Source organism: Watersipora subatra, chromosome 2 (genome assembly GCF_963576615.1).
Source record: "Watersipora subatra chromosome 2, tzWatSuba1.1, whole genome shotgun sequence".
In the NCBI taxonomy this organism is placed as follows: Eukaryota; Metazoa; Bryozoa; class Gymnolaemata; order Cheilostomatida; family Watersiporidae; genus Watersipora; species Watersipora subatra.
In genome coordinates this window covers 24,106,207-24,119,019 of record NC_088709.1, presented here as the reverse complement: position 1 = coordinate 24,119,019, position 12,813 = coordinate 24,106,207, and the positions used below count along the sequence as shown (strand labels likewise).

The window sequence follows — 12,813 nt, the reverse complement described above, 5'->3', positions numbered from 1 at the left end:
TTACACAAGCTATAAAAATCAGTCTGTAAAGAACAAGGATTTTAAAATGAAACAACCAGCAAGCTATTAGGCTCGGCGTCGTCAAATCAAAACATAAATTGAATTGTTGCATATATACAGATATATTGACTAGCATATCAATCAGAAACCACCAGTAATAAATAAAGTAATAAATAATAATAATATAGTCCTTTTGATAAATAGTTATTTTAATATAATATAAATCTAGGAGAGTTGATAAAATAAGAATGTTCTACGAGACGGGTGCGTACGTCTTGACCCTCTCTAACAAAGCATCGGAGTAGCCTGGGGAGTAGTATTTAACAATCTCCTCTAGATACCAGTTGTTGATGGTATTGATATACTCAGCGAGAACGGAACCTGGCTGTGGTTTTATTTCCTGTATCTTCTTGAGTCCTTCCAAGGTGACAAAGAGTCGTCTAGCTTTTGGATCATGCGGATGGACCTGGTAGAAGATTATCTGAGCGTTATACGCGCGTAGAACAGATACCATAGACTCAAGGCATACAATATTTTATCACCGAGTACATGGAGCTTGATGTATATTCACCTAATATTCACTAAATATTGTGAAATTAGGTATATGAGCAAAAGGTTGAAATCCTCGGGCACTATGTATTCATTCAATCTCCAAAATTTAGCAGCATTTGCTCTTTCCAGTACTGGAAGTATCTCAAACCAAACAACCAAGTTCTTCATAAATTCTAGTTAAGATAGCACGGAAAGTGATTGTCAGGAATCTAACCTAAGAATATATATAATATACACTATTATATGATCAACTACATATGTATATTTTAATGAGACCCAATTAAAATGCAACAATTAAAATTTGGTTTCAACTTTTCTGGCACTGCAAGTGTTACACTCTTGCATACACTAATCTTTGATACATGGATATAAAGGTAATTTTTTGTAGTAAAGCTGGCAACAAAATATGAATGAAGCTTGAGAAACGGCTAACTTTAACCCTACATAATGTAGTCTTGCAACTTTTTGAAAAGTCGCTTAGAGTTGTATGCTCTTGTCACTATGTAATATATCTAGAACATAATTACATTTGGTGTGTATATATAAATTATATATTCAGCTAGGCAGAATAGTTATGCCAAAGCATAGAGTAAGGTGAGGTGGAATAAAAATTAGACAATAAAAAGGTAAATATGCAGGTAAGTTATGTATACCTAGAATGTACTTGAAGCACTCAAAATACAATTAGGTAATAGTTTCTCTACGATGAGCATTGCAAATACCATCTATATTTTAGCAAAGAACGTAGCCCATGTTCATTTTACTAGGTAATGCCAAGTTATTGGAAAACTTATTTGCACTTTTTTGTAATGAAGTTCCACACAACTCACTCATAAGTCATATCTGCATGCATCTCACTTTTCAACTCTGACCACCTGTGGGTGCAAGATTAAATCTTAACAGCCAAGATGTCTGCAAAGAAGGCCAGGCAGGTTGGAGATAAACCCTGAAAATGCACATCACTTCTGCTATTTACTGTCTTAAGGTCACATGACTTTGTTCTGGATGACTACTGAGTCGATCGGGTTTAAAAAATAAAGTAAATACTATACTCGCTAGTAATCTGTTGTCCAATAACACAGGAGATCTGGTTGCACCTAGCCAGTTGGTTGCAAACTTCTCTACTTTGGTCTTTTCTGCAACTTCTTCCAATCAGCATTAGAATTTTCACCTGCAAGGGTTACAATATACCAAAAAATGTCCATTTACCTAATTGCTATAAGTTTTTTGGAATAGGTCAATCATGTCATTCACATCATCTTAGGATGCCAAACTATTATCTATTCTGTCATGCTTCAACTATTAATTTTGGTTCCCTGGATTTTAATTGATTGCATGGAGCTCACTAGCTTACATTTCCACAACTAGCAAACATCTATACAGCAGCTTCTGCAAAGATGGCAGCAACGGGCAGCATTCGACTTCCTACAGGGCAGCGTATGCCTACAGTTGGACTTGGGACCTGGCTAGTGAGTTTTGTGGAATTGTCATATTTGCTTATAATGTATTTAAAATGCTGCAGCAGCATGTTCTAGCGTTTTACCTTTACAGAATACCTCAGTTAGTTTTAAATACCTATATGTATAAATATAAATGCAGGTTTGTTTATGTTCTGATTTGCATGATAGCTTTAGATCAGACAGGTAGCTGTAATTTGTCGTTCCCCCATTTCGTGGTGCTGAGGAGAGTTTTGGTAGAGGTACTGCAGTAGATCGGTTGATCAAAGCGGACATTTTTAAAGATTCTCTCGCTGTCAAACTTTCTGAAAGTTTTCACACAAGATGGCGATAAGCGATTAGGATACTCATCACCAACCCATACCCCGACAGTCTAGTGCGCAATGAGAAGTCGTCAGGAGTACTAATTATATGTACGATTATTCCGAAGCATGACTAGGTGTTGACTGGTGCATGCGTTACAGTGTTGGTCGAGTGAGCTAAATGTTGACAGTTCTAATCCAGTACAATGTACTTCTTTTTTCCTAACCTCCAACCGTTTTTTCAGACCATTGGAAGGAGATAACTGTTACTATAGTAAGAACTAGTATCCCAGCCGTCTGGTACACTGTCAAAGATCTTCAGGTGTAATAACTAACTGCACAGCTATTCTAAGGTTATCGGCGCTTGTTGTAGAGTATTGGTCTACCAACCCGAAAGCCATGAGTTCAACACCTATTAAAAGCTTTATTTAAACCCTTCAGACTGTCTTTAGACAAATAAGCTGCAGTCCCGCTCGGTATTATGGTGAAGGCTAGATGAATGCCCGGCATTGTACGGGTAATCAAAAAAGTTTTGGCATAGAAAATTTATATTTAATTGGTTAAGTTTCTTTACCCAACGAAATTGAGTAACAAGCTCTTATGTAAGCTCTTAAAATTTGTTATCATAACTTAGGCGAGCAGTATTAAAAATATTGCATCATGCTCTTTAGCTGTGCTAAAGGAAGCTTGAGTATTTTAACCAATCATCATTAGAGATATGCAGATGTAATGAGTATGATATACTAGTTCATTGTAAAACAATGTGATGGTGTGGCTTACTAGTGTAACATGCCTGTCTGTAGACCTTAGGTTCTGAGTTCAAATCCTGTGTGAAGTCTATTTTTCTTTCTAAAAATTTATCACTATGCGTAACTCAACACACGATAGACCAACAGACAAATGACCAACGCTGGAATTTTTATATATACTAATAGATATTGAAAGACGCTCCACCACCACACATACTTTGAAAAGTTACCAACACTGCAACAGCAGCGGTTTTAACTAAAGCTTGCTGCACTATTGTGCTTCATTGCTTTGATAAGGTTTATAACTGCTCAATAGAGTTTTCTGTAGGAAATTCTTGCCAAAAAAGAATATTTATAAGTTTTCATTTCTACATACAAAATGGCTTTGCCTTTTGACCATTTCTTTAACAAGAAAAAAATAAGCAATGCATGTTATGTGTGGTAGCAGTATTTTGCTACATGCTTGTGTAATATAATTCAACTTTCTGATTCCACTGTTTTCACTGTTGCCAGTTTGTTGAGCTAGTTATGATAGACATTACCATTAAAGATGAACTTACAAAACTTTTAGTAAAATTCATCATAAAGTATCAGTTTTTTATCATTTGTGGTCATTTTGGCGTTTGCTATCTGACCGCGAAGTTGTTTAAAAATTAAATCAAAAAGAATGATCAGGGTCAAAACGCTCGGAAGAAAAATACATACCGAAATAATGTTACCAGTTGTGTGGCTGCCTGCCTCTCTTGTTACTGATATCTGCTATTGTGATCAAGTTGCAGCGTTACTCGTCTCTATTTTGTCATTCTCTTTGCTGAAGTGCAACTATAAATGTCATAATCATACTTTCGCTTGAATCTGAGCGTTTTAATAGCAATCAAGTTTTGTTGATTTTAATCTTGAAACATACTGGCTACCCGATAGCAAACATCCAGAATGATTGCAAAGAACACAAAAATACCAATACTTTCTAAGAAAATCTATTACAATTTTTTTTGAGCTAATATTTTACTATAACGCTCCAAATCGATTACAACAAAACAGTGATGATGGCAGACATCGAATAGTTGGTCGAAATGTAACAGCTAAAAAGTAAAAACCCCTCTGTGTTTGCAGTCCAATGGAGAAGCGATGAAGGCAGCTATTGATATTGGATACAGACATATAGATACAGCTCAGAGCTATCAAAATGAGGACCAGTTAGGAGAAGTAATGGAGCAGCAAATCAAAGATGGTAAAATAACGAGAGAGGAAATGTTTATAACTACAAAGGTATAATATCCATGCTTATATTCCAGATAGTTTTGTGTTCGTAACTAACAAAGGTCTAATTTACCTGGTCATGTACATGTATTGTCTCAACTAAATGCAATTGCTAGCTAGTAGCCTTGGCTTTTTCCTGTTTAAAATCTACTAATTGTCTCTCAATCTGAAAGGTGTCTAAAATCATCACTGTTAGTCAGCAGTTATAGAGCATCGTATTAGAAACATTGTTTTATATGATTAAAGATTAATGTATTATATAGGCTCTTAGACTTAATAGATTTAGTGATAATAATTTTTGGTAGTTTATAATAATAATATAATTGAATTTAGCCAAGAGTGCTTTGTTTTTATTATTTAGTTCAATAAAGACCTGAAGGTTGCATTGTTACGTAATGCATAAAAACAGGAAGCTATTGTTTTTATTCCTCAAGTTTGATAATTACTAAATAGCACAGCTCTTAACGCATGGCTTCAACCTATACCACAAGCTATATAAATTCATTGTTTACCATAGTGTTAACTTTTTTCCACACTTTCGATAGAAGTAAAATTTTTCAGGCTCTGAAAGACAATTTAGATGATTTTGGGGAAAGGAGAACCTAGCAAAAAATTACTTGAAGCACTTTTTAAAGTGGACGGTACTGTTATTGCTGAAGCTGTATTTATGTGTGTTAAGAAAAAATATTCACCAAAAATTAAATGAGAATCTCAGCAATGTTTCCTAGAGCAGCGCATCATCACCACGCTGTCAGTGTAAGAGCTGAATGCAGACCTCAAAAATTCTACTGCAGTATTAGTACACTAAGGAACCCACATGTTTGGTAGCATTAGAATTAATAGAGTGTCTTTATCAGTGAGATTGATAACACTAGAACAGAATGGTTGTTTTAGAGACTTGCTTCTGTATGGATAATTGAATACAGTTATACTTCAACTTACGAGTGCTCTAACGTACGAGAAACTTGAGATACAAGCCAGATTTTAAGCAAGTTTTAGCACTAACATACGAGCCATGTTTGAGATACGAGCACGTGAGTCGATTGCAAAGTATGCTGGAGGTGTTTTATGAGAACAGCATCACTCTGAATTTTTTAAAGAGTTCATCATCATCATAACTGCTTAGGTTATACTATTGTACCGTGTTTTTTGCGAGCGATTTTCAGTGCAGAATTGTGTGAATTAAAAGTATTGTGCGTAGACCGAAAGTTTGCCAGTAAAATAAAAGAAAATGCAAAGAAAAAGTGAATGTTAACAATTGATATCAAACAGAAAATTATTGAAAAATACGCAAAATGTGTATGCGTGATTGAGCTAGCTCAACAATATGACAGAAATACATCCACAATTATCAAACAGAAGGATTATATTCAGGACATTTAGTTCGCAAAAGGCCTAACCATAGTTTCTAAGCGGCGCAGCGATCTTCACGACCGCTGATGTAGAGACTGCTCAGGTATTGGATAAAAGATAAACAATTGGCCGGGAACAACGTAGCTGAAACGATGCTATGTGAAAAGACCGGTGCTATTGATCAAAACTATAAAAAAAGACATTCGGACAAGTTGGCTAGTGGTCGTGCATTAACCCTTTGTGACGACACCTGTGTTCGTCCTAATCACAACATGTTGAAAAGGCGACAAAGGCAAACGTCCTTAGATAGGTTTATTTTAAAACGGCCGGCTAGTCATGAAAGCGAAACAAAGGAAAAATTAGCTAACCAGCGAGGAACTTCAAACTATGAACGCCGAAGAAATTTTAATTACGTTAAGTTAAAAATGAATGTTTGCTTTTAGGTTTGCTTCTAAGTTTGTCTTTTAAGACTTTGATAAAATACAAATTTATCAAAGACAACCGTTGTAATGAAAGATAACTTTTATCTCCCTCTCTGGCAAATGCTAGCGTTAACTGCTATTCTATGTACATGTATTTAATTTTACATTTTAATTAATCACATTTCCTTGCATTATTTTTTATTTGTCGCTTTTTGAAAGCATGTGGTAAGTTAGGATAATAAATAACATGTTTTTTTCTGTTACAATATTTTGTTTTAAGTGTTTTATTTGCATTTTTAGAGTATGGAAACCAATCAATATATATTAAATTGTTCTATATATAAATAAATTGCACCAACATGCAAGTAAATTGACATACGAGCTCAGTCTCGAAACGCATTAAGCTCGTAAGTCGAAGTATGACTGTACATGCCTTTGTTGCTTCTCTGGATCACATGGTCATTAGTCTATAGAAATAACACGTGTCTGTTTGTAGTTTATGGAGGTGTTTTTATATTTAACTATTGTATTACTGTTGACTTAACAAGACAAAAAACTAGGTTTATTTTTCTTCTTACAATTTGCTCTGCTAAATTTTAACTTACTACGTTACTATAGCTACAGTTGCTAGTTAGTCTGTCACTATACCTACAGTTGTTAGTTAGTCTGTCACTATACCTACAGTTGCTGGTTAGTCTGTCGCTATACTTACAGTTGCTAGTTAGTCTGTCACTATACCTACAGTTGTTAGTTAGTCTGTCACTATACCTATAGTTGTTAGTTAGTCTGTCACTATACCTACAGTTGCTAGTTAGTCTGTCACTATACCTACAGTTGTTGGTTAGTCTGTCACTATACCTACAGTTGCTGATTAGTCTGTCGCTATACTTACAGTTGAGCATTGGGCCTTGGACCTTAGTCTTTGGCCCCAAAGCCGATGCGCAAGCTGCTCATTAAATTATTCATTAAATGTCTAGTAATAGTAGGTAGGCCATCTATTACTAGCTGCATAATACATAATCAGATATTTTCTCCTTTTTAATTTCACACGCCGTTAAAGAGCAAGAACTTCTAGCCAACCATAGTTCATCATACTTGGTTAAACCTTGGTCTGGACCATTATTTAAATGCTAGTCAAAGTTCTTGATATAATTTGTCCTTTCTTCTAGAACTTTCTTCTTTCAATTAGTCTGAGCTTTTTAATGATAGATAGCAAGTCGCTCATCTTGCTTGCAATTTTTCCAGTTTAGGAAACTCAATAGCATCTTTGGATGATAACATAAATTCGGTGGAGCATTTATGTGATAGCAGAAGAAGTGTTGCATGATGTCAATGTAGCGTTTGACAAACCTGCCCTTAACATTAGAGAGAGTTTTTAAAATAGGCCAAGACATGTGCAGCGATCAAGCTTTTTTATTTCAGTATATGAAAGAGCAGGTTTGATAAAAAGGTAAACAATTTAAGTTGCAAGCTGAAAGAGCTAGTCATACCAAAGATATTGTACAAATAATATTGTGTTTGAATTTGGATGCTATAGCTCATCTTTATGGCCATGGCTCCTGAGGATGTTCGCAGAGAAACTGAGAAAAGTTTGAAGAGGCTGAGAACAAGCTACATTGACCTCTACCTCATTCATTTTCCTGTTTCATTCTCGGTTAGTATTTGAAGGGTAGAAATATAACAATTTAAGTGAAATTCTACCCGGTTGGTGGTAATAAATATGCTAAAGATTGTAGCTGTACAACATCTACTCATTAATCTTAGTTGAGCTGGCAAATTTAGAGTAATATCCACCTAGGTAACAACTTCGTGATGTAAACTAAAGCTCACAAGTAGTTGAATCGTTGGATCATTGTTGTAACCTTGACAAGTGAAATGAAGAAAGGAAAATAATTTGTTTGTCATTCTTGGATAAACAGCTGAGATAAAACTGGACTGCTGTCTGAAGCCTTTTGAATAGCTATTAGTCATGATTGGTTGATAAAGATAGGGGTAAATGATAAAACAGATGCTTTGCCAAAACTTGCTTACTGCCAAACTAGAACTATTGCCTCGAATACAGATGGTTTTGAGAAAAAGAGTGACAGGGTAAGTCAAACACAAATTAGACAAAAGCTATCGATGCACTGAGACGCATGTATGTTTGAGAACTTGAGCAGACTGCAGCTTGAGATATAGAGTGTTAGTGAGTGAGAGATACAAAATGACTGAGTGGTGCGGTGAAAGATAGGCTGGCTGGTAAAATGATAATAGGCAAAAAGGAAAACTGGTCATTAGACTAAAATATAAACTTAGGGACATAAAACAAGTTATAGAGGGCTAAAATTTATTGTACTACAACATTGTTTCATATGGTTTACATTAAAATTAAAAGCACAGCTTTAAATCTGATCAAACCACACTCAAAAGGTGCTAAAACCATCTTAGCACTTTAGCATCAAACCTTCTTAGCACCTTAGATGGTTTGCCAAGATTTAAAGCTGTGCCTTTATTTTTGTTGTAAACCACACAGAATAATGTTGTAGTGCAATTAAATTTTAATCCCTTTATACCTTATTTTATTCTAGCACTCTAATAAATTGAGCACTTTATATGTGAAGTCACCACAAGTAAACTAGTTTAGACTGAGCGACATAGATAGACAAAATACCTGATAGGCTGAGTAACAGATTGGTGGATGATGTAAACGAAAAACTAACGGACAGTCTTAGAATGGAGAATTAGCCTAAGAGATAGATTGATAGATTGATGATAATACAGTACACGCTTCTAAAACCTAAACGGTCCGTTCCAAGTTCATTTACTTTATAAGGGTTTTATGATATACAAACAGCAAAATACACGTAAATTGCCTAATATACATACATACCCTTTTTACGTAGTTATGTAAAAAGAGGTTTATGTTATAGAAGCCACTACTGTAGTGTCACATACACATGGATAATGGAGTTGTTATCAGGTCCAAACTTGTGTTTTTTATATTCTGCAGAATGAGGATTTGGATCAAGGGTATAAAGCGCCAAAATACAGTGATGGCACAATAAAGACAACATTTATTGATCCACTAGACACTTGGAGGGTAAGTTACAGTCCACTTATGCGGTTTAAGCTTTTCTCATGCATTTAATTCAATCTCAGGTCCAAACTGTATTTAGGTTCTCTCATATTTCATAGAACCAACTTTGGGCCTTGAAATGCATTTCTATCCCCTAGAATCTTTCAAATTAATTCTAAATAATTATAAAACACACTTTTTGATTGCTAACAATTTATTCCAAAGGTAATTGATTATAACAAATGTTTTAATACAATAAACAAGATATCTTTAATTAAATAATCTGCATTGTATATAAGTATTTACCATTGTGAAAATGTTACTGTTTTTGTTTTGCACAAACTGTAAGCAGACCACTCAAGCCAAGTTTGTGTTTTCGATCAAGGCTTATCTGTAATATATATCACAGCTATATTATAATATATTATATTATTATCTGTAGATTGTATGAAATAGATTAAATATATGATGTTGATCGTTTCTGGAAATACTTCCTCATTTTGCTCAAAATGAAAACAAAACATGTCTGCTCAACAGGAAATGGAAAAGCTCGTGGATGATGGCCTTGTAAAAGCTATCGGAGTCTCAAACTTTAACAAAGAACAGCTTGAAAGGTTTTGTACTGAGGCGAGAATAAAGCCAGCGAATCATCAGGTTTGTCTATATAGCTTTTATAAGAGACTATGTAGCTATATATGGTTTATATAGCTCTTATAAAAGATGTTGATTTCACACAAACATATATCCATTGCTCATTTTATATCTCATGGATTACAGAAAAGTGGATTTTAGTAAGAATTATCACTTATAATTTGTATATACAAAACTATAAAAAGGGTGATTATGCTTTCCATGTTCCAGCATAAGTGGTCAGAATTGAGCTTTATTTGATATCTATCACACCAATCAACTCTGATCTATTCTAGATTGAGGTTCACGCATGGCTGCCTCAGTATGACTTGGTCGAGTTCTGCCAAACCAGAGGAATCACGGTAACTGCATACTCACCGATTGGTTCTCCTGGAAAACCTAAGTGAGTAGAGTTTAGTAATTAGGTCGTTACCTAATTGAGAAGTTGTCCTGCTTCACCATCTTGATAAAGGGATACCCCAAGTCTATGTGTTTTTAACAGCTAGATTCTAATAGAAGTACACCATAATTATATATATCACAGGGTAATGATGAAACTCTTGTAATTCAATATAGCATTGTGTGAGTGTTGCTAATTGAGAAGTTGTCCTACTTAAACATCTAGATAGAGGGCACCAGCAGTACGTGTGCTCTTAACATTGAGCTGTTGACATCCATCATATATGAAAAATTTTGATGATTATTGATTTTTGTAAGCTTTACATTGACTTTAGAGTCCAAATGCAGTAAGCCTTGTATGCCATACCTCTGTTTCTACCATTTTGCATTTTATAGAAGCTAATACACTGACAGTCTAGTGTGCCGTAAAAGATCAGCAGGTGTAATAACTATGCACACAATGATTCTGTAATTTCAGAAGGCGGTTTCTTGGCGTAGTTGTTACAATGTTGATCTGCCAGGCCAAAAGTTGCAAGTTTGACTCTTATATGATGCAATCTTTTTTATTATGGCAAAGGTTCAAGTGGTTCTAGTTTTTCGTTTGTTAAGTTAATAAAAAGGCAGACCAGCTTTTTTAATTACTTGTCTATAGCTGATTGGCTGTTCCTATTATAACCTATGCTGATAGAAATCCTGTTGAAGTTCTCACGTTTCTAGAAAGGTAAACTTTGGTCCAATCGTCGAACCTTTACTCGATGAGCCTCTGCTCAAAGAAATAGCGGATAAACGTGGCAAAACACCTTCACAGATTCTCCTTCGCAACCTTGTGCAGAGGAATCTTATTGTTGTACCCAAGAGTGTCACTCCCAGCCGAATGAAGCAAAACCTAGAGGTGAATATCGAAACATAATTTATGACTTGAATTTTTTAACTTTATTAATTATTAAAGACTATCATGCTGGCAGCCCAGAGAGAGATCAACATGTGTAATAAGTATGTGCGTAATTATGTGCCTTACATGACTAGGTAGCTGATTGGTGTGGTGGTTATTGTGTCGGAGTGCAGAGCTGAATATTTAAGTTCAATTACTGTGTGATACATTTTTTTAATGCTCGAAGCGGAACGTACTCATGGATGCTCATGGACGGAAATGGCTTTTATTTTAGTAAATATATTAGAAAGTTATAATCTCTCAGTTAAAGATTACCAACTTTGTATCTGCAAACAACTGGTAAGTCACAAGATTTAACTGCTACAATCAAATGCTTTTATTATTAGAAACGACAAGGAGCAAGGAGCAAGACAGAATTTCCTTTTTTTAAATTATGTAGGTGGTATTCGAGTAGCCATTTGCCCACTTTTCCTCTATTTAAGATGTGGCATAAATGCTTATCTTAAGACATCTTAAGCTTTCATCTGTAATGTGTTGATAAAAAAAAAGCATTTAGGAATGAAGCAACTTGATTAGGAGAGCTTTTCCACCACTGTCAGTAAATTTTGGTTTAGGTTGTACTAGTAAGGATTCGTCTAGACAGGCTAATTTCCTTCTTTTTTCATTTATAGATTTTTGACTTTGAGCTGAGTGATGAGGAAATGGATATGATCAAAGGCTTGAATCGAGAGCTAAGGCTATTCACCTTTAGTTTCGTTGGAAAGCCCAAGTAAGGGTTTGGTTATGAAACAGATTGTAAGCAACATATTATCAGTGACAAACTCCAAAGAGTTTTTGAAGTTGCTTTTCCTTTGACAGCATATGACTACATATAGTCGTCTCATTTTAACCAGTATTAATTATAACAGCTGCCATCTTCATAGGCCTTTCTTTCAGTCTTGAAACATGAGCAAAGTTGGTTTATTCACAGACCTGGTTTTCATATGATAATTGAGAAGGTTAGAGTTTTCTGCTAAGCCAAAGTTCACTCATACAAATACATGTAGTGAAAAACAGCAGATTTTAGCTAAAACGCAACTCGTTGGAAACTGTAAGGCTGAGAAAACTAAACAGACTTGAATCACAATAATACTTTAAACAGTTTTGATACTTTTTTAATATTTTTAAAAGTTTTAAAATAGCTTTTAAAATGCAATTTTTCATAGTTTTATAAACAGTATCATCAGCCTTTATAATTTATTTATCTGAACTTATCCATTTGTCAATACTCGAGTTTAGCAGTGACAGTGCCACTGAATTAGCTGCTTGTGTAAAGGTTAACAATGTTTTAAATTCATTTGTTGTTATTCTTGCTCTCTTATGATTTTAGCATGAGTCATCCATACTTTCCATGGCCAGAACTAAAAGATTAGTTAGATGTAACTCAAGTCTGGCCATCTGAATGTCTGCCAACACTCCATGCCTACAGAGTCAGCACCTTTGAAACTGGATAACTATCATTTACTTATTAATTGACTAGACTGAAACAGCTATATTCTGTTTTTACCTATTATTATTTTAACAGATATCTACATTTTTAGACATTCCATAACTAACACTAAGTCAATGAAAATTGTATAGCTTGTGGCTCCATGACATTTGGCTGTAAATATGCATACTTAGTACAGTATAAAGTTAGGATCACAAGCTAGCATATTCATGCTTCCAGTCAAAACTATCAGTATACCACTGAATGCCCAGCA

The 12,813-nt window shown here is 34.8% G+C and overlaps 1 protein-coding gene across 1 annotated transcript; it reads left to right on the top strand.

Annotated features, from left to right (window-relative positions):
* The first annotated feature begins 1,922 nt into the window (after positions 1–1,922).
* Positions 1,923–12,805, top strand: LOC137387316 (aldo-keto reductase family 1 member A1-A-like). Its single transcript, XM_068073696.1, has 9 exons — positions 1,923–2,021; positions 4,174–4,329; positions 7,633–7,749; positions 9,085–9,174; positions 9,688–9,804; positions 10,077–10,183; positions 10,897–11,071; positions 11,743–11,840; positions 12,441–12,805. Exons 1-9 carry the CDS (start codon positions 1,950–1,952, stop codon positions 12,481–12,483), a joined length of 975 nt encoding a protein of 324 aa, XP_067929797.1. The 5' UTR covers positions 1,923–1,949; the 3' UTR covers positions 12,484–12,805.
* The last annotated feature ends 8 nt before the right edge of the window (positions 12,806–12,813 follow it).